The sequence below is a fragment of the Aspergillus uvarum genome, assembly GCF_003184745.1.
Source record: "Aspergillus uvarum CBS 121591 unplaced genomic scaffold BO82scaffold_29, whole genome shotgun sequence".
Taxonomy (NCBI): Eukaryota; Fungi; Ascomycota; class Eurotiomycetes; order Eurotiales; family Aspergillaceae; genus Aspergillus; species Aspergillus uvarum.
The window spans coordinates 91,410-110,337 of NW_020291326.1; the positions used below are offsets into that span (position 1 = coordinate 91,410).

The following is an 18,928-nucleotide window of genomic DNA, read 5'->3' on the forward strand; positions in this document are numbered from 1 at the left end:
ACAATGTATCAATGACAGAGAGTGCACTGGCCTCGAAGGCCCGTCGGGGATCAGAGCTGTTCTAAAAGCAAAATTGCTCGGTTAGCTCCTGGACCTGATCACCTCGTGAAACCGAATTTCTAACGTCATCGGATCTCAATTGGTTTTCGACGCGCAGGGGACGAAGGCCCTCGCCATTTGGCAAGACAATTCGCCGCTTATATATTGAAGGGATCAACGCGTCGCTTCCCCCAGGAATTACTTCTAATTCATGCTCCTGTTGTTCCAAAAACACTATCCATTGTCATGCACCGGGCTGTTGGGTCTCAGGGTTCGATTTCCCTTTTAAGGCTACCCATGACAACACGATCATAGGAGCTTTGCTTATATTTCCTTGAGGTCGGATGCTCCTTCTCTCAATCATGTCGCACATGCCTTATGCCCAGTCGCTTTGTTGTTTCTATCATTCAGCACTTTCAGATACCCATTCTTGTCCCCCTTTCGAAGCGATTTCAGCTTTTGGTACATGCTATATTCCATTTATCTCATCATCGATTCGAAATCATCACTCCGAACATAAAAAAGGTCCAGAGAGGATATAACTCGCACGATTTAAGTAAGGGATCTAGTTGTGCGGCAAGGTATTGACTGAAGCTATCAGCCAATAATCAAGCCAGTAGACTTGGTGTAGAGCCTATACAAGCGATAGCCCAGACCTGCAGGCATTTACCTGGGATTTGAACCTCACATGTAGTCGAATCTTGTCACTGGGATTCTGGATTAGTGTATTCAATATGGAAAACATCAGGACATGGGGCTTGTTTGAATATGCCGAATAGTTCTTCATATATTCACTCTGCTATCGCCACCCTGCCAGAACCATCATCTTAACATCTTATGCAACAATCTCAATCTCGGATGCTCTATCTTTAGCATAAAAATCTTTCCACTGCTCCCACAGCCTTTCTAGTTCCTGCACATACATTGTGTGAAGTAGATCGATGTATTTATCATCTACCTTCTCCCTGTCCTTTTGCTGTGTTACCCTGATAGGGCGACCCACCACGATATTCAATGGCCGACGATATGGCATCAACCCAACATCATAGTTGAAGATACCACGTGCATGAAATAGGGGAATTGTGAAGCCCATCACACGTTTAACAAGCATTTGAAACTTGTGTATGATAGGGTGGTCTTCAGAGCGCACTTGTTCATAGAGATCATTCTCACCAAATGCTAGTATTGGCACAAGATCAGCTCCTGTACGTATGGCTAACTTGATGAATCCTTTTCTGCGCTTAAGCACAAGGCGCAAAGTGTTGGGAAGAGCATCCAGTGATTCACGGGCACCACCAATGACAATTGTGACGGCACGACCCATTCCTTCACCATTAGTTCCGCCTTTAGTGAGGATATTTTCACATGATTCGCGGGAGACGCTGGCTATACCCATAGCAAGTGCGTACTCCCTGTAGAACGGAATTCGGAAGTTTGAGTCAAGTGTCAGTAAAGTGTTTGTGATTCCAGGAAAGAGCTTGGAAAACCCAAGAGCCTCGGTAGCAAACGCTGCGAAGGCGCCGTGTGATATGATTCCATGTGGATGATACCCGAAGATATATTTCCTTGTTGGTGGAAGAGGTTCGGATCTATGTAAGCGGGCTGGAAAGTAAGACGCATACAATTTCCAGACACGGAGGGAGCGCAGACAATTGCAGCGACCGCGCAGGCTCCCCGATGTTGCAGCCGTCGAAAAGAGAGAGATGTAGATCAGATAGGGTATTAGGACTGGCCATGAGAGTGGGATGGCGCATAAGAAAAAAAACATCGTCAAAAAGATAGCGATGGTTAAAGTATGGCAGAGAACCACAAACGTCTGTAAGCGTCTTTCGAGGCCGATATTCAATGGTGCCCAACGGATTCTAGTTCTCCAGTCAGTAGGATTTCTGTTAGTACAAATACCCCAAAGAAGATTTATTGAACACGTTCACATACCTCCTTTCGCGTAGGTCCTTTTCGGTACTTCGGGCACGGTCAGAACTACTACCATCAGTGGAAAAGCTATCATGAGTGATGGTTATCGGCGACCGCTGCAGAGATGATGGTTGTAGCTGGGCTAGGCTGTCATTCCCAGTCCCCGCAGGGGCACAACTTCCAGAATTAGACATCGGTGGCTTGATAGCACGGGTTGAGCCTGATGCTTGTGATCTTGCAAGAGGAATGAGCTGACATATGAGCTCAGTTCAGAGATCGAACTTCGATGATACGAATCTGGAATGAATGTGTCATGAAGCATAGACAGTAAGATCATGACGGCCGCTGACGATGACGGTCGGGCGCCCAGCTCGGCGTGGTCCGAAATTCTGCCCCGAGGGCGGTGAGTATTTTTGATGGGTATATTATAAGTAACTTTTAGGCATATCCTAAGTATAAGAGCCTATATACTTTAAACCCCTAATAAAAAAAAAAAAAAAACTCTATAGATTCTAATGTAAGAACCTTCAGCCCCTAAAAACCCTCATAATCCTAATGTAAAAAGGAGAAAAAGCATTTAATTTTAAAGTAGTTTTGATAAGAGTTGTTAAAAGTCTTACTAATAAAGGTTAGCTCAACGTGGTTCAAAATCCTGCCAGCTGGCGGTGAATGATATTTTGGAATTTTGGGCTACGATGAACTTTTTTTGGACCACGCTGAGCTGGACCCCGATGACAGTCGATGGGTCAACCCACAGTGGTAGTGATACATTGTCCACCGGCTGGGCCGAGGTATGCGCCCACATGCGGCTCAAACGGTATGTACGGTATTGTACATACCCCTAGGTAGCAGCACTCTTGGTTTACAGCACCATTAATTCCGTTATCTAGGACACATGCGAATATCACTACAATGGAAAAACACACAGGAAGTGTTTGTAGAGAAATCTATCCAGTCCGAACGGAAGTCCATATACTGCCAACCCAAATCTCCTCTAGAGCTACACTAAGTAGCATCATCATGATAGGAACAGACGGCCATTATGAAAATGTGTTGTAGCGGAACTCGATGGAAGATCAGACTTGGTCATGTGCTCGGCATGATAATAACAAGCGTGTATAAATATAATCACATTGGGTATTTGAGTAGTGGGAGAAAGTCTAGGCTAGCCTCTACACGACACGAGCCAAGAGACAGGGTATTATGACTTGACCATAAATATCTGAGATCAAATCAGTAAGCATAAGTGACCATGTGAAAACGCAACGTTCTTACCTCATTCAACGATTTCTCGTCGAGGAGAGCTCTCTTTTTCTGTGCAATGTGACGGCTTCTGAAAACATGCCTGCCCATCGGACGGCGTTCCCTTGATGGCAGAGACTTTGAAGTCGATGCAGGCATTTCTGTAGGGGAAACACAATTGGACTCGTCTCTTTGATCCGATGTGTCTGTCTTTGTGTGTTCGAAACCGCTATCTTCTTGCCTTTCTTTGTTCTTCCTTTTCTTGGACTTTTTCTTACAGGAGGCCTGGTTGTCTGAGAGTTGCCTTCCACAACTGCCAATATTTTGACTTTGAGTACTGATAGGACTTGCCTTAGGGTCCACATAATCGGGACTTTCAGGTCCTCTCTGGACCTCAGTAGCACTCTTATTAGTCCTGCGGCTCTCAGTGTCTGACTCGATTTGAGCGGGTTCATCAGATTCGCTGACATCAGCCTTTTCCTGGACCAGATATCCACCACTAATGAAGTTAACTGCCTGCCATCTGCTGGCCGCATATCGAGCCAACTTGGCATTCTCGCGCCTCTTCTCCTCAATCCCCAGTTCTGCATCTGACTTGCCATTTAAGCGTCCCAGCAAGCCTCTAAACGCATCAAGGCCAGTGGGTTCGCCTAGTACGTCCCGCCTCGGTCGCGCACCAAGGCCAAGTGTATCATCTTTGATAGTTACGCGGATATGAGACGCGCTTGCTGTGGTGAATAACTCAGCATGTGCAGCATTTCGTGCACCTAGAAAGCTACCCGGGGTCCATCCCTGAGAACTGAGAATCTTGTGCCCGAAGCCAGTTGTTGAGCGCGACCAATTTGTATTGTTAGGATCGTGTGAGATCTTGGATTTCCTAGGCAATGGACATTAGACCAAGTGGGACGAGGAAAGTAGACCCTACCTACTTTCGGGGTGCAGCAAGACCCATTTGCTAGATCAAGATGATTTCTCGGCCCGAGGGGAATCCTTTTTCTTTGCTCGAAGTATTTGTCCACCGCGGATTGTCGAGATATGTACTAATCAAGCCACCAGAAAAAGATGAAAGAAGACAGGGGATTAGTTTTTTTAAGAAGAAAAATGTGCTTGGGTGTTTGCAGGATAAATGGAGAGATTGGAACGTAACACTCCACACACGATAGTGGAAAAAATCTAAATCTCGCGGAGATTAGATGTGAGATTTGCAGGTGCTGACCGCCTACTGGCTTAGGCGCTGCCCCCACAACATGCCATGGTACAGTACAAATACTGCTGGTCACTACTCACAAGGCTCAGCGGGCTCAGCTCACGGGCTGGTTTTGCCGCCTGCCTGATAAGGGCAAGGCGCGATACAATTATGGATAACGGGAAGTTGTTCCTCAAATTCTCGATCGGGGAGGCGGTAGCAAAGCTGAGCACAAGGGTGCCATAAGCTGTTGTCAGGGGCTTGTTGGATCCAACTCTTTTCCGTGCTTAAAAGCCTCCCGGAACATAATTGGCACAACGTGGCCTCTTCTGTATACTAGATTGTGATCCAGCTGTTTGCCTCCTTCGATTTGCTCTAAAAGCCCTCTTTTCTCTTACTATAAAAATAGCAGGATCTCTGTCCATTTTAAACATTCTTTAGTGATCCAGACGTTAAGGCCAGAGTTAGCCCAAATCAACCGTATTCAGTGGCACCATGGTATGCTATAGATCTATGCAATGTGGTGTTAAATTGGCATTCAGATGGTGTTGGATACTAATCTCAAATTGCAGGCTCAAACACCACAGCAGAGAAAAGCCAATGAGAGGTATGCAAAGCATGAAGCCTCAAAGCGTGGCAAAGGAGGGGTGATGGCGAAGCCAAAACAGCACTCACGGTCTCCAGTATCTACTGGCTGGATTGGTATGTTCCCATTAGCCGTCATGCCAATGATTATCTGGTAGGGCTAAGAAAGTTGACAGTCATCCTTGCGTTTGTTGTTTGTGGTGGAATATTTCTCGAATTACTGGGGATTGTGCCTCGGTTATGGTCCGCTCTTGTTACGAACTTTAGTCAGTTGTTGCAGTAGGTATAGACACAGCTTGCTATGTTGCATCATCGCATGTTATTATTTTCCACGACAAATCGATGCCACTGTCGAAGCGATTATATCAGGGGCCTCCTACCCTCATACTTTCTAATGCTTCGAGTGCATTGATGTGACCATCATCCTGCTGCGCAGTCCAGCAAGTCAGATTCAACCTAGTTCAATGACCCTAGCCATACGCCATACTGCCAAGTGAGGTAGTACCTACTAAGAACCTATCTAGGTTCGAATCAGTTCTTGGGCCGCTTCTTTTTCTTCTTCTTCTGCTGTTGTCGGTCATTGCTGGCCTTGATTAAACCTGTTTCATCATCAGGCCATCCAGTTCCCTGCCTATCATTGACCACGGGTTTCGTCGTCTTCTTCTTTTTCTTGACCAATGTTCCCTCCGAAGGGATGCCCATTGGCTTCACTCGCTCTGTGGCTCTCTGTAATCTGAGCCGAAATTGTTCCACTTCTCGCATTGCCAAAACCATCTCTGCCTCATCTTCGACCTTCCGCACGACTGATTGATTACCATCCGAGAGTGGTCTGTTCTCGCTAAGTTGGGGGTGTTCCAGCCCACTGGAATCGATCTGAAGCAGAGACCGTTTCCATTTGCTAGATTCACCCGTCCTATTGGCTGCCCCAGCCTCATCGTCTCCTAGCATCTCATCGGGTAATACATTATATCGTTTGGGACGTGATCCTATTTTTTTCCGGCCGTCAGACTCAGCCATAGACGGCGGCCGATGTTCCCTTCCGGCGTGCAACTTGAGATCGATTATCGGAATGGCATCAACATCCAATTCGCTTTCATTAGAGACGGTGAAAGAAGGATGGTGCGGGCTCAAGATGTCATAATATCCGTCATCCGTCCCAATATAAAAAGGATCATCCCTACTTCGTTCCTTGCTATCCAACCTTCTAGCGTAGGTGGACGCTTCTTCCACCATGGTACTCACTGGTGTCTGGTACTGTGTCCCATAAGTTGCGTCAACCGCGGCGAAGTCACCAAGCTGCTTATCAAATGACATGCCCTCCCTACAATAGTAGAACATGTGGCTGGGCACTTCATACTCTCCGCATGAAGTTCCGAGATCGCTATCGAAGAGATCGCAAAGGCTATCATTAAATGTCTGGTGTAAATGAAGCAGCTCTGGTGCCGTGACTTTCTTCTGAGCGTTCACAGAGACGGGATTCAATTCGAGTCCTTTGAATAGGTTTGGAATGACCGTAGACAATAGATACGGTACTTCATTCCAGTTGTGGGAGCCGGAATGTGCAGCATCTGCTGCCAAGCGCATGACCTCAAGGAATTCGGTAGCTCGTTCTTGTACTTCAAGGTCAGGATGCAAACTGAGAGAGTTGAGAAACTCAATCACCCGGGCCAACATGAGAGACATTTCGCTCCTCTTTGTTCGATCCCATGTTCCCTCATCAGGCAGAAAGGTGTTGAGCAACTTAGGAATGGCTTGCACATAGAGGGATAACGTCCTCCCTGGCAAGGAGAAATTGGACATTTCAATCAAGGAAAAAAGAGCTTGGCCAGGAGATAGCAAGTGCTCGGCATACTCGCCAACCATCCACGCGAGCGGCCCGAAGATGCCGTTGCTTGCGCCTGGGGCCTTGAACAAAAGGGATTTCCGATTTGCAAGAGAAAGCAAAGAGGCTGCAGCCCTAGTTGCTTCCGTGCGGGCGTCCTTGACCCGAACGGCCACATTGCGTAGCTCAGAACCGATTCGACCAGTGATATGTGACTGGTGATCCGCATCGTTACCCGTACGAGTGTTATGAGGAAGCCCAACATCTTCAACGTCCGGCGGAAGAAGTTGCACTAACCGCACCAAGGCGCCGACATACCAGTCAAAATCGGACAAGTTTGCATAATTTCCGTAAGAGCATATGTCGACTACCCGATGCAACACCTCAAGCTGGTAATCAGGTGGTAAAGGTGTTGTTTTTTTGTGGTTAGCTGAATCACGTCTCATTTCCCCGCCTCCTTCAGAGAATTCATCATCAGTCCCGGGGCGGTCATTCCCGGTAGACTCACTGGAGTTGACCAGCTGTAAGATCAACCGCTCTACTATCCCCTGAAGGTTGTCGCTAGTGACCATCCTGGTTGCAAGATCAAGAGCTTGAAGTCGAATCGAGATGTCCGCATCGTCCAAGCAATACATGATCACATCCTGGTGCATCGAAACCAGCGCGGGATATGCCGATACAATTCTGTTGAAGGCTAGGAGTGCCACATACTTGACTAGATATCTGCATGTCAGCTTCTATCTCACGCCGTAAGGCAGAAGCACCTACGATTTGGATCCGAATCCGAAACGACCATGCCCCGAAGTTTTTCCACACACAAATCGGCGATTTCGTCTTTCTCTTGAGCACCTTGATCGCTATCGAGTATGCCGCCTTGTATCAGGCCATTGATACATTCGTAAAGTAAAGACATGGCGGTTGTTGTTTGAATTATATTCACCAAAGGCCGAAGCAACTTCCGAACCAATCGTGGCTCCAGCGGAGTAAGTGTGGCAAACTAGGACTGTGAGAATACTGACGAGCAATGATACCGAAGGGTCCTCATATAGATGACCCAGACAACTTACAAGCTTTATTATTTTGATGGCCATCCAATTATTGCCACCTTCGACAAGCAATTCAAATAACCTCGGCGCAAGAGGTAGAAAGTCACGAGGTCGTCGCCATCCAAGTTCACATACCACGTTTAGAACAGCTGTAGTGACGCTAGAGTCCTCTGCATCGTCCATGAGGCGTTCCTTGATTTTGGGCCAAGCTAGTTTCAGAGCGTCAGGGTAGACAAGTGTCAGCCTGTAGAGGCACACAATAGCTTTTTTCCGAACCACAGCATGAGTGTGGGATATTCGAGACAAAACATCTGGTAGCAATGACATGGCAAGGGAGGTGGTGATGATGCTGGGCAATGTGATTAGCGGAAGGGACATATTTGAAATGCTGGATGATACTAGATCCTAAGCAACAGTTAGCTTCATATAAGGACTATAATACTCAACAGCGCACATACTTTTTTTAAGAGATTCGTTGCTAGCATTAGTACTTCTGTGTCTGGTCTGAAACTTTGTACGGCACCGAGATATCCAGCTCTTTTCTGTAAGTATTTTGCAGATGACATTACTTCAAGCACATGAAAAGATGCCCAGGACATGTCGTAGCCAAACATCTCCAAGTAGATCAGTTTCAAGAGAGCCGTAGCCTTCTTATCTAGGATATGTTAAAAGCTTGGTCCCGCAGATTATTTATGCTGTGCGTACCCATATCCTGCAATTTGATCTCGGCCTTGCATTCTCGAAGAGATTCCTGTATATATCCATCCTCATCTCCTTTGTGGCTCCTAAGGCCCTTTATCAGGTCATATAGTGACTTTTCGAACCTTAATGTATTGAGTGTTAGTTGTTTATGTTCTCATTCTGGGCCAGGGTACCAACATTATGCTTCGGCGGTGTACAGCATGTAGAAGGAAGCGCAAGTAAGTTGATGATCTTCTGCACTATCATGAGCTGTGATATTGAGAGCAATTCACTGGTTCGGAGCAGCCTTGTAGATGTTGTACACTCCGTTACCGTTCATGAGCGATTACGTCGAGCTGCTCCGTCCAAGTCACGGGAACAGAACTCTACTATCCCCGGTGCGGAGTAGCTCCGCATAGTAACGTATGTCCTTGCTCTTCCTGTTACCTTCTATCTACCTTATTATCGACTTTTTGATTGTCTCCTGCTCACGCTAACACAAATTGTATCTTGTCTAATCTTCTCATCTATCCAGCCAACAGCGACGGATATACCATGGCGCATGATACCCCTGAAATGCAGTATGAACATAGCTCGAATCTGATTACTATCTCTCGCCTCTCACAACAAGCGCCTCGAATACTTGAACAGCACTCTCCAGGTGGTGATGATATTCTAGTTGTGCCATTTCTGAAACGCCAGTATCATGAGTCATATGATCTCTTGGAGCAACTTGCTTTTGCATGCTTACAAACAGGGGATGATAGATCCGCTCTCTTGTGCATTGATAGACTAGCGAGCCGGTTTGGTTCTTCGAATGACAAGTTGATAGCATTGCGGGGCTTACACGAAGAAGCTACTGCAGAAGATCGCGCAGCTTTGGAGGAGTGTCTGCACAAATACGACGCTATACTGTTCAGGGACCCAGTTAACCTGGTCTGTACCTTCCTATATGTTCATGGCACTATCCGAAGCTGATACACCTAGTAGCCAATTTTAAAACGCCGAGTTGCACTTCTGCGTTCGCTGCATAGACCAGTGGAGGCCATTACGGGCTTGATAAGACTTCTGGATGCTGTTCCAACAGATGCGGAGGCGTGGTGTGAACTCGCAGATATGTATCAATCTCAAGGGATGAGTTCACAGGCAGTTTTCAGCCTCGAGGAGGCGCTGTTGATTGTCCCGAACGCTTGGAATGTATGATTTTTGCCGTCGATGGTCTACACTCACGGAAAGCTGACACTCACGTCGCAGGTACATTGCCGGCTAGGAGAAGTCTTGTATTCGTGCGCCAGTTCGACCGACGTAGGAAATGCTTGTCATCTTTTACGCAGATCCATTCGGTATTTCTGTCGAAGTATCGAACTCTGTGGCGATTACTTGAGAGGCCTCTATGGTCTGTTTATCGTAAGTATCCCTCAATATCTTTCTTTCCGCGATTTTTTGCCTCTGATACATACCATGACAGGCAACATCACTCCTGCTCGAGAAAAAGACGGACTACCAAGAAGAGTCATCAGTCTCCGCAAGTTCCATATCAACCGATACGCTGAAAAGTCTCAACACATTTGCAAGGAATCGTCTCGAGGAAATTGTGGCTCGACGTTCGTCAGATCATCACTTATGGGAGCACGGTCAAGCTGAGCTTATAGCCGTGAAGGAGCTTCTCGATCGCTTCGGTCGCGCTAGCGATTGAATGTAACATAACACATGGACTTAAATATGCTTTAGCGATGGCCAGGGCCAAACTGATCTCTGACGTAACTAGTGTCTCGCTCACTACTAGCGAACGTAGATGAGTCACTTGCGTGCAGGCGCTTGTAAGACATGACATGACGTCTCTGACTGGCCAATGAGGACAACGTCTCCCCAAGCCCTCCCTACCTGCATTAAGGTAAGGTAGGTACAGTACCACTCCAGGCTCCACGGCAGAGTGAGCGCCAGCCGAGCGTCTGCCACAGATTGAGTCTGGGCGCTCCGAGTGCGGTTTTCCAGATTCTTATTGATGCGCTACGCGCAAATAATTTACATACTAGCGGCATCTGACGCGAAACGAATAGATAACTGGTATGTAACAACAGGAGGGAAGAGCATAGAAAAAGGAGAGGGGCGATCCGTTTGTACAACCCATTGGCATGGACTTAGATTCTTCATTGGGCACTCGGGCAGCACTACACTACTTTTGCTTATGGGTAGAGAAGAAAAGTGGTTGCCAACTCAGTGCCTAATAGTACCACCAATGACGACAATATTCAAATTTGGGAATAGGTGTAATGCCTGCCATGCCCAAATCTCCACCGCGAGGCCTTAAATCGTCTCGATCAGGCAGTAGTTTCTTCACATTCTTCGTTGTTGTCAGTCCTCGGCGAGATTCCATCTACTTTCTACTCCTCATCCTCCTTCTACTTTTCCCCCTCCCCTTACCCTCATTCTCCTTTGATCTTCGAGTGCCAACCCCCCTTTCTCGCCTCCTCCTAGCTAACGCGACCTTCATCTAATGCATCGAATCATAGAGGTATGGTTGTTCCATTATAACTTCCTTGTACATGCTTGCTTCCCTCGTGCACCCGTACTGATCCGCTGCCTGTGTCTGCACTGAAGCCAGCTATTGACTGGAATTCTGCCAGCATCTAATCGTACTTTGCTTATTGTGCGAAGAAAACACTGGCTCTTCACATAGCACTTGAGGATAGTGAACACCGTTCTGAACGTCCAGAGCAATCGGGGATTTTTGAATTTATCTTCAGTTTTATCTTCATCCCCAAGATTCGACTGTCGAGCATCTGTCCCTCGACCGGTAACAGTGTCAACCTTGAGGAATTCATGGGTTATTCATCCTGGCCTCTGAATTTCCATCTCCGGTCGGCTTGCGTTCAACTGCTTGCGCAAACTAAGCTTGGACGTCAATTTACAGTAGACACAGCGAAAGACGACGAGAGTTAGAGAGAGCTCTGAAAATCAGTTGAACCCAATGACGTGCGTTGCTGCTCTTGATACTAGCTATCTGCGTCCTGACAGATAATAGACTGAATATCAGAATTGACCCCGACTCGGAATCCTCTATCTCCGATGAAGAAGACTCTTCTGGAGTGCAGGTTTCTCCTCCTTCTGAGTCTGAGAGCCATGGATACCAAGATTCTTACGACGAATGGGCGCATCTATCATATCCGGATGAATTAAAACCATCAGATTCCGCTTCTCGACCCAGAACATCACGCCGCCTACGTGCACGTAGTTCAATTCATGGCCCTTCGTCTGCCGTTCGCCGCCAGTCAACAAGGCATCACATGGCACCGGAAAGAGACTCATTCAGGCGTTCTCGTCGAAATCCTTCGCCGGACTCCCCTGAGAGCGCAGACTCGGCTGAGGAATATGGTGCTCCATATGGGCGTATGCCTCAGGAGCGGAGATTCTGGTCAACCGTGCCTCAGGGCACAGGGTACAATCATCATTCCTCCCCGCGACAATCATACGTCTATCCTAACGGGAACCCCATACCGCATGCTGCGTTTATGCACCCCAATGGCGTTGCGACTACATCGGACCAACTGATAAGACTTGGTCATCAAGGCCAACAATTACCGTATGGTCAATCGATGTACGGGTACAACTCCCAATCACCTGGTCCTCCTCTGCCCCCTTTTCTAGCCCATGAACGCCACCCAGGACATCAACCACACCCTATCGCAGCCGCTTCTCATGGACGGAACGAAGGGCACAACCCGTCCCCACATTCAATATCACACCATATGTCAGGACATGGTCCGCCTCCCTATGCCCCCCACGACATGATGATACCATATGGCCCAGGGACCTATTATCCTTTCAGGGATCCTTACCATGTGGTACCTGGGATGATTCCGCCTTATTACCACTCATATCCTCGCGCGCCATCTCCTAGTCAAGTCGATCCACCCGAATCCCCTGTCCCCGCACCTGCTGATACAGAGAAGGATGAAGCTATTGCAAGACTTGAAAAACTGATATTGGAGGAAAGGACGGAGCGCGAAGCTCGGGAAGCCAGAGAGGCTGCCAAACAGGCTGCGATCGAACTGGAAGCTGCTGAGCAAGCTGCGAGAGAGGCACGTGCCGCGCACGAGAAGAAAATTGCGGAGGACGCTGCCTCACAAGCAAGGGCGGAGGCCGAGCAGAAAGCTGCGGAGGAAGCCGCAAAAGCCAAGAAAGAAGCAGAAGATGCGGCAGCTGCTGCGGTAGAAGCTGCTGCTGCTGCTGCCACAGAGGCAGCGAATGCGGCAGCTGCAGAAGCGCTCGCGGCTGCAACAGCAGCCGCTGCGAACCCTCCACCTCCGGAGAAAAAGAAGCCGATAAAGTTCAAGGATGCAGTCGGGAGGAAGTTCAGTTTTCCCTTCGACCTGTGCTGTACCTGGAAGGTGAGGAAGACTTAATGTATGAAATACAATCTATGGCTAAACATTATTTCAGGGCATGGAAGAGCTTATACGACAGGCATTCCTTCATATCGAGGTGATAGGTCCTCATGTCGCTGAAGGACACTATGATCTGGTTGGCCCTAATGGCGACATAATTCTGCCTCAAGTTTGGGAGACTGTTATTGAACCAGATTGGACCATAACTATGCATATGTGGCCCATACCAGAGAAACCTCAAGCCGCTGAGCCTGCCCCACCAGCAGATGTAGTTGCAGAACCCTCCCCTCCACCTGAGCCTACGGCAGTTACAGATGAGTCTGCAGTCGTTGTCGATGAGGTATCCAAGAAAAAACCCGACCAAGCAGGTAGGTCTCTGTCATCACGTTGTGCAAGGATGTTCTACGATGCGCATGCATGCCACCATGTTCTCTTCAATAACATTATGCAGGTCCCAAAAAGCCACGGGCAAAGGCTCCGGACCCTGGTGCTTTCGCAATGTGGATGGTTGGAGGCAATCGCCTAAGGTTAAACAAGGCTTTAAAAATGGGAAAAAAGCCTAAGGCAGTCCAGCACGGTATCTCCTGCCGTGTTATGTAAAGTGACTAAGGAACTTGTGATTCGCTCTCAGATTGCGTATCATAACATGCAACAGGGTTATCTTGCACTGCTTGCCTGTTATGATAACATTGTCTTTACTACTTCCATTCGCCATGGAGTAATCAAACAATCAGGTAAGTGAACGGTCCAACAAGATTGACCCACAACAAAGCTGACCGTTGTTCCTCAGCAATTTGTGACGAACTCGATATTTCTAAGTCGCTTATTAGGGTCTCTGTTTTAGGGGTGCATGGCTTTTCCTCCCGCTTGTTCGGGATTGGTTTCTCATGCCCATGGCTGTGCTTATGCGTGGTCATCCTCTCCGATGTCTAGCATGCTTGCTTGCCGTTAGGAGAACAGGTTAACCTCAGAGCTACTCCAGATGGTTTTGAAAAGTGGGTGAATCAGTCAACGTTTGCGGGTATCCTATACTCCGACTACCGCAAATTGGCATTGGTACATCATGCTGGCTGTAGCCTTGTATATATGGTTATGTTAAACTTATAGAGTCTTGAAGTAAAGCCGAAGAAGTCGGTCTACGTTACCGCAGGATTTTACCAAGTACGTCTATAAATAGTGGCAGGGTGATGTAACATCAAGAGTTTATTTGATACCAGTGGATCGGGCTCTGCAGATCAGATAGTACTAAATCATCTGTGAGTCTAGGTAAAGACAAGATTCTATTTTTCGGGATCGAGCGGTTCCCAAGTGAGCCTATCATTGATGGCTTCGCCCAATAGATCATGTTTCTGTAATGCAATTACAGGCTTAGTATAATATATCTGGTAAACCGAAAAATATCAACGCATGGAGTTCACTGACCGTATGGGTCACCAACCGCTCAGCGATATTATGTGGGCCTGAATTGTACGGTCCACGCGAATTGTCTCCCGCAAGTGTTTGTGTCGTGCTTACCGGTAGCGGTGGACTTGTATGGTTTGATTCCATCATCCAAGAAGCTGTTTTACTCGTTTTCTGAGATTTTGGATTATCCTGATACGGCTCTCCAGGCACTTCGATAGTAGCAATGTGCTCTCGCTTTGATTCATAGGAGATCCGATGTCTTTCATACTCTGGAAGATTCATCCTTGGTGGCAGAGGGGGTTTGAGTGCACTATTCTCGATTGCAGTAGACGGCGATACTTGAGCCCAATCGTTGTCGTCCCAGGAAAAGGGATTTGGTATACGTTGAATATTCCAGATAAGGTTGTTGGAGGGAGGTACCACCTGTGACCGCACAGACTCGCCTAGTTCATGATATGAGAAGTGTGAGTATAACAGATAATTTTGGACTGGTGGCGTGGGCTTTCATAGATCAGAGAATGGCATTGTGACTGACCATGGCTTAACCACCATTTGTCATATGCAGCGCTAGTAGCTGACTCCTGAGTCCGCGTAGCAATTCCTGAGTGATACAGCTTTCCAGTATTGGCATCTGCGTTTTTGGGCTCACTCGCGACTACAGCGCGTGTGCTCTGCCGGTATTTGCTATAAAGCTTATGCTGCAGGTGGGCTTTCTTTTCCTCGTTAACAATGCTGATCATGCATGTAAATACGGCCCAAACTGGCCTATGATCGGAGAATTGCAGGTTCGCAGTGCTGTAATGAATCTGACGTAGATTCGATCCCTTCCAGAGGACTCTATCGCACCAGGCGGGTATACGTGCTTTTTCCCTATTGAGGTCTCAGTCTCCTGGCCGCATGACAACATGACATACTTGTGACACTAACGAGGTATCATAATGATCATTCCCAATATCATACTTGTATGTTGGAGGAAATGTGATAGGTCCTTCCGTGTAAAAGTGGAAGGCTCTACCTGCTAGCATCTGTAGATTTAACTGAGAGAGTTGTCAGGGGCACAAAGATCGACGTCAAACTCGACCTCGGAAAATACCTGGTCATTGTCGTAAAGCTTCTGGTAATCTCCCTGAAGTGCTAATTCTCTGACAAGTTGACTGCCAAGTCCGATCCGATAGTTGAAGTCCCCAAGCCATACGATAGTGTCATGATCCTCAATACTTCTGTTTTTCAAGAAGCGGAGGCCACGTAGGATGGTATCATAGTCTTTATTCCTCTCGTCATAATTAGCGAACCCAGCAGCAAGATGGGCAGTCACAAAACAGATGCGCGTATTTGAGTAATCAAAGCGAATGGCGCAGCCTCCTTTGTTGCCGGCCATTCCTGATAGGCCCGTCTATATAAAAATAATCAGTGAAAGACAAAGTAGACGCCCACATGTCATGTGAAACCTACCTTTTTCACACTACCTTCAACATTCTTGACGTATTTCAGGCTATCCTCCCTCACGTATACCATGAGAGCAGCTCCAACGAGTTGACCACTTCGCAAGAGCACATACTTAGGAAGTTTTCTGGAGCTCGCTTCGGAATTGAGGCAGCTTTGCACATTCTGCTCCCACACTTTTCGGGTTGTAGGGTCAGTCGACATTATCTGCTGTGGACTTAGCGTAACAATCTCCTGAAACCCGACTGCAAAAATCCGTGGACTATCATCCTGACGAGTGAATCCTGAAAGCAACCACGGCCGTAGATCTGTACTGGGCCCCGGATGACGCCCATTGAGGTTGAATGTCCCAGCCCAGATTCGAATCGATTTAGTAGACGAATAGTTAGATGATAGCTGAGCCAGCTCGGTTGCAACTCGATCATTAACCGGGTCAAATAGAAGTACGGGAATTTGGCCTGTTAATCGCCCCAGTAGAATATCTATTGTTTGTTGGCGAGCTTTGTCAGAGAAATTGTTGACATAGATGCGCGCCGCGGTTTTTCGGGCATCTGCTAGTGCACCTGCGAAGGACATCTTGCCATGGCGTGTGAATGAGCTTTTGAGGGCGCCAGTGCCAGCATAGATTTTGGACAAAGCATCGCCATTGTCGGCCCACAAGGTTGAATGTCTCAGTTGGAGATCTTCGCCGACTGTACCCCCTTGTTTATGAAGGAATGCATCAAGAGCCATGGCGCTTATTATTGTTTGTATGAGATTCGTCCTATCGAGACAATCAAGGCAGTTGGTTCGAAAAGCCCCTTCTTGCTGTAGAATGACAGTGTTACCCAGCGATTTCTGGTTTTGATCGGGGGTTCCAAGGTCAGATTCCTCTTCTTGAAAGTAGGCAAAGCCTTGCAGAGAGTGAAATATCTCGGGTTTGATCTGGTTGCTGGCGCCATACCCTGTTGGTCCTCGGGTTTCAGCATGGAAATCGAATTCCGTGATCTGTAGAAGACTATGGTCCGAAAGGGCTCCAAGTCCAGTTTCTTGACTTGTACGGTCTCCTTTGATAAGTTCCCGAAATCTTCTTGAAAGCTCTACTTCCCCCGGCCTGAGTTCACTCAGCAGGTTTATCACATGTATTGCACCATACTTCAGTTCCAGGTTCTTAAAGTGTTTATGGAACGCATGTTGGCTCGCCTCGACGGATCTGGTTATTTCAATTTTCTGCTGTCCTGGGATAAAACCAGTAGCCTGCTCCCAAAAAGTCGGCACTGATCCACGCAACTGAACGTAGGAAAAGGTAAGATGAGGAGCAATCCAGAGTATTGTCTCGGTCTCAACAAAATTGGCGACATGACCGTCATCGTCTATGCCACGGGAATTGAACCTTGTTCCCGCACGTCGAGATGACTGGCGAGATATAATTGTAAGCGAGGAAGGAAGTCGCGTATGTCCCCGGGGAATGATTGGGACGGAAGATGGTATCGTTAGTGTGCCACAAAAGCCTCGTATCACACACGTCAAGATGCGCGAAGAATCGAGGTGATTCTTCTCGGCCGGGGCTAGGTGTTTTCTGAAAATGAGAAGGGGGTTTATGAGGTATGCATTCCAGAGCATGTCCTCATCCAGAGAATCTATATCGAAAGTTGCCGATTTATCGGATCTAGTCATTACTTCGTGAGCACAACCATCAATTCACAAATGCGCCTTGGCTTACCGATCTTGCAACCGAGCTGTAAGATTGAAATCAAGGCTGTAGTAAAAGCTCCCATCGCTCAGTAATTTCTTCAGAGCCAAAAAAGGGACATCAATAGCCGTATCCCTGATTTCATACTCTACTTCCGTCTCAGTTACCTCAACTGGGATAGAGGAGTCCACATCATGATATAGTCTATCTTCATATCTGGGGTGGCTCAAACAAACTGAGCCCGGTCAGCAGATTCCTTATGAGATTGATGATAAACCTCACAAAACTCCACCTTGTCTATTCTGAAAACTGATTCCCCAGGTCGTACCGTGGCGGCTTTCGAGGAGCCAGTGATAACGCTTACGAAGACATCTTCGTCCAGGTGAATAAGTCCGAGAGTACCAAACCCTTTACCCTGGATTTGGTAATCTTCGAATTGGATAGAGGATACCGGGACAAGGTCGACTCGACAACGAGGCACGGTGCCGCCGTTGCGACGCCTTTGGCTGGGAGATTCGGACTTAAATAGCAACGCGTAGTCAGAGGTAGCAAGAACAACAGTACGCTGAGGAAAGTTCCGAGTATAAATTCGAAGGCTAGCCATGCTTCAAAAATTTTATTTGAATTTAATGTATGGAGCATTGCACCAAGATGTAAGATGATCTCGACTTTTCCCCGGGAAAATCAGCCTATAAGGAGTAACTAGTCATTCTAGCTTTGGTGCGAGAAAGAGATCATTCAGGAACCATTTTACCAATATTGGTATCAGATGGGACTATGTATTCTAGTTACAGTACTAACTATTGATTCGAGGAGAAACAGTAAGTAGAAAGTTTCAAAGAATATAATTATAAAGTCCATGATTAAAATCCAAAGTGAGTAGCTATGGGTTAGATGTGGTGAACACAGTTCACCTGAGCTCTTTGCAGGGCTTATGTAGAATGTTAGCTGTAAATATACAAGCCCTTTATATAAGCAAAAATATGCTATACAAGTCTGCAAATTACTGTTTCTCAATTTTGAATTTTTTATATTTTCTTGAAAATTGATTATATACTGTAGTTATTTAAAGTACTTAATAAACACTTATTAGCTACTTTGTTGTGGCTCTTACCTGGGGCCATGCGACGGGTGCTGTAGCCCGTCAGATGAGTCAGTTCGGCTGCCTTAGGCACCCAGGTGGCTATATATATACTATAAAGCAAAGGCCCTTTAGGCCTTTTTTCTTTCATTTTACTTTATTAATACAATTTTTATCCAGCTGTATTATTTATAGCTCTGTACTAATTTTATTTTTTATTAATTGTTATTCTTTGTATTATTTTAACTTTTTATTATTAAGAATTTATTTTTTCAACTTAAATTCTATCACTACTATTACTAATTACAGTTTAAAAAAAGCTTATTAATTATACTTTTATTACTAGAGTGGCTTAACCTGACTGTTATACCTTAACCTTAACCTGGCCATAACCTGGCGGTTAGGTTAAGATATAAAAAATTTTT

General features: G+C 46.7%; 7 protein-coding genes across 7 annotated transcripts; 3 read left to right on the plus strand and 4 right to left on the minus strand.

The window, feature by feature from the left end:
• Positions 1 to 722: 722 nt before the first annotated feature.
• BO82DRAFT_354647 (diacylglycerol acyltransferase type 2A) lies at positions 723 to 2,273 on the minus strand. Its single transcript, XM_025635254.1, has 2 exons — positions 1,975 to 2,273; positions 723 to 1,901 (listed from the first exon to the last, which is right to left on the minus strand). The coding sequence occupies exons 1-2, from the start codon at positions 2,145 to 2,147 to the stop codon at positions 875 to 877; spliced, it is 1,200 nt and encodes a 399-aa protein (XP_025491607.1). The 5' UTR covers positions 2,148 to 2,273; the 3' UTR covers positions 723 to 874.
• A 603-nt stretch (positions 2,274 to 2,876) lies between these two features.
• Positions 2,877 to 4,344, minus strand: pxr1 (telomerase inhibitor/ribosome biogenesis protein PXR1). Its single transcript, XM_025632392.1, has 2 exons — positions 4,125 to 4,344; positions 2,877 to 4,072 (listed from the first exon to the last, which is right to left on the minus strand). Exons 1-2 carry the CDS (start codon positions 4,145 to 4,147, stop codon positions 3,187 to 3,189), a joined length of 909 nt encoding a protein of 302 aa, XP_025491608.1. The 5' UTR covers positions 4,148 to 4,344; the 3' UTR covers positions 2,877 to 3,186.
• A 579-nt stretch (positions 4,345 to 4,923) lies between these two features.
• BO82DRAFT_284142 (RAMP4 family protein) lies at positions 4,924 to 5,249 on the plus strand (the record flags this gene model as incomplete). Its single annotated transcript, XM_025631446.1, has 2 exons — positions 4,924 to 5,083; positions 5,143 to 5,249. 2 exons carry the CDS (start codon positions 4,924 to 4,926, stop codon positions 5,247 to 5,249), a joined length of 267 nt encoding a protein of 88 aa, XP_025491609.1.
• A 248-nt stretch (positions 5,250 to 5,497) lies between these two features.
• BO82DRAFT_374824 (putative AP-3 complex subunit delta) lies at positions 5,498 to 8,855 on the minus strand (the record flags this gene model as incomplete). Its single annotated transcript, XM_025637441.1, has 6 exons — positions 5,498 to 7,503; positions 7,557 to 7,785; positions 7,856 to 8,239; positions 8,293 to 8,489; positions 8,540 to 8,658; positions 8,809 to 8,855. 6 exons carry the CDS (start codon positions 8,853 to 8,855, stop codon positions 5,498 to 5,500), a joined length of 2,982 nt encoding a protein of 993 aa, XP_025491610.1.
• A 99-nt stretch (positions 8,856 to 8,954) lies between these two features.
• Positions 8,955 to 10,211, plus strand: BO82DRAFT_336111 (uncharacterized protein; the record flags this gene model as incomplete). The annotated part of the gene is made up of 4 exons (XM_025633331.1): positions 8,955 to 9,451; positions 9,506 to 9,712; positions 9,770 to 9,922; positions 9,984 to 10,211. Exons 1-4 carry the CDS (start codon positions 9,071 to 9,073, stop codon positions 10,209 to 10,211), a joined length of 969 nt encoding a protein of 322 aa, XP_025491611.1. The 5' UTR covers positions 8,955 to 9,070.
• Positions 10,212 to 11,486: 1,275 nt separating this feature from the next.
• On the plus strand, positions 11,487 to 13,503 carry BO82DRAFT_365067 (uncharacterized protein; the record flags this gene model as incomplete). The annotated part of the gene is made up of 4 exons (XM_025636984.1): positions 11,487 to 11,491; positions 11,541 to 12,906; positions 12,959 to 13,271; positions 13,355 to 13,503. The coding sequence occupies 4 exons, from the start codon at positions 11,487 to 11,489 to the stop codon at positions 13,501 to 13,503; spliced, it is 1,833 nt and encodes a 610-aa protein (XP_025491612.1).
• A 768-nt stretch (positions 13,504 to 14,271) lies between these two features.
• Positions 14,272 to 18,026, minus strand: BO82DRAFT_284204 (SacI domain and endonuclease/exonuclease/phosphatase family protein; the record flags this gene model as incomplete). The annotated part of the gene is made up of 7 exons (XM_025631447.1): positions 14,272 to 14,750; positions 14,843 to 15,177; positions 15,235 to 15,344; positions 15,401 to 15,700; positions 15,760 to 17,398; positions 17,453 to 17,657; positions 17,705 to 18,026. The coding sequence occupies 7 exons, from the start codon at positions 18,024 to 18,026 to the stop codon at positions 14,272 to 14,274; spliced, it is 3,390 nt and encodes a 1,129-aa protein (XP_025491613.1).
• Positions 18,027 to 18,928: the final 902 nt, after the last annotated feature.

Coding starts and splice junctions, on each gene's coding strand:
- BO82DRAFT_354647 (XM_025635254.1), bottom strand. CDS start 2,147: ATGTCTAATTCTGGAAGTTGTGCCCCTGCGGGGACTGGGAATGACAGC. Junction 1,902..1,974: donor AAGGACCTACGCGAAAGGAG/GTATGTGAACGT, acceptor CTGGAGAACTAG/AATCCGTTGGGCACCATTGA.
- pxr1 (XM_025632392.1), bottom strand. CDS start 4,147: ATGGGTCTTGCTGCACCCCGAAA. Junction 4,073..4,124: donor GGTCTTGCTGCACCCCGAAA/GTAGGTAGGGTC, acceptor TCCATTGCCTAG/GAAATCCAAGATCTCACACG.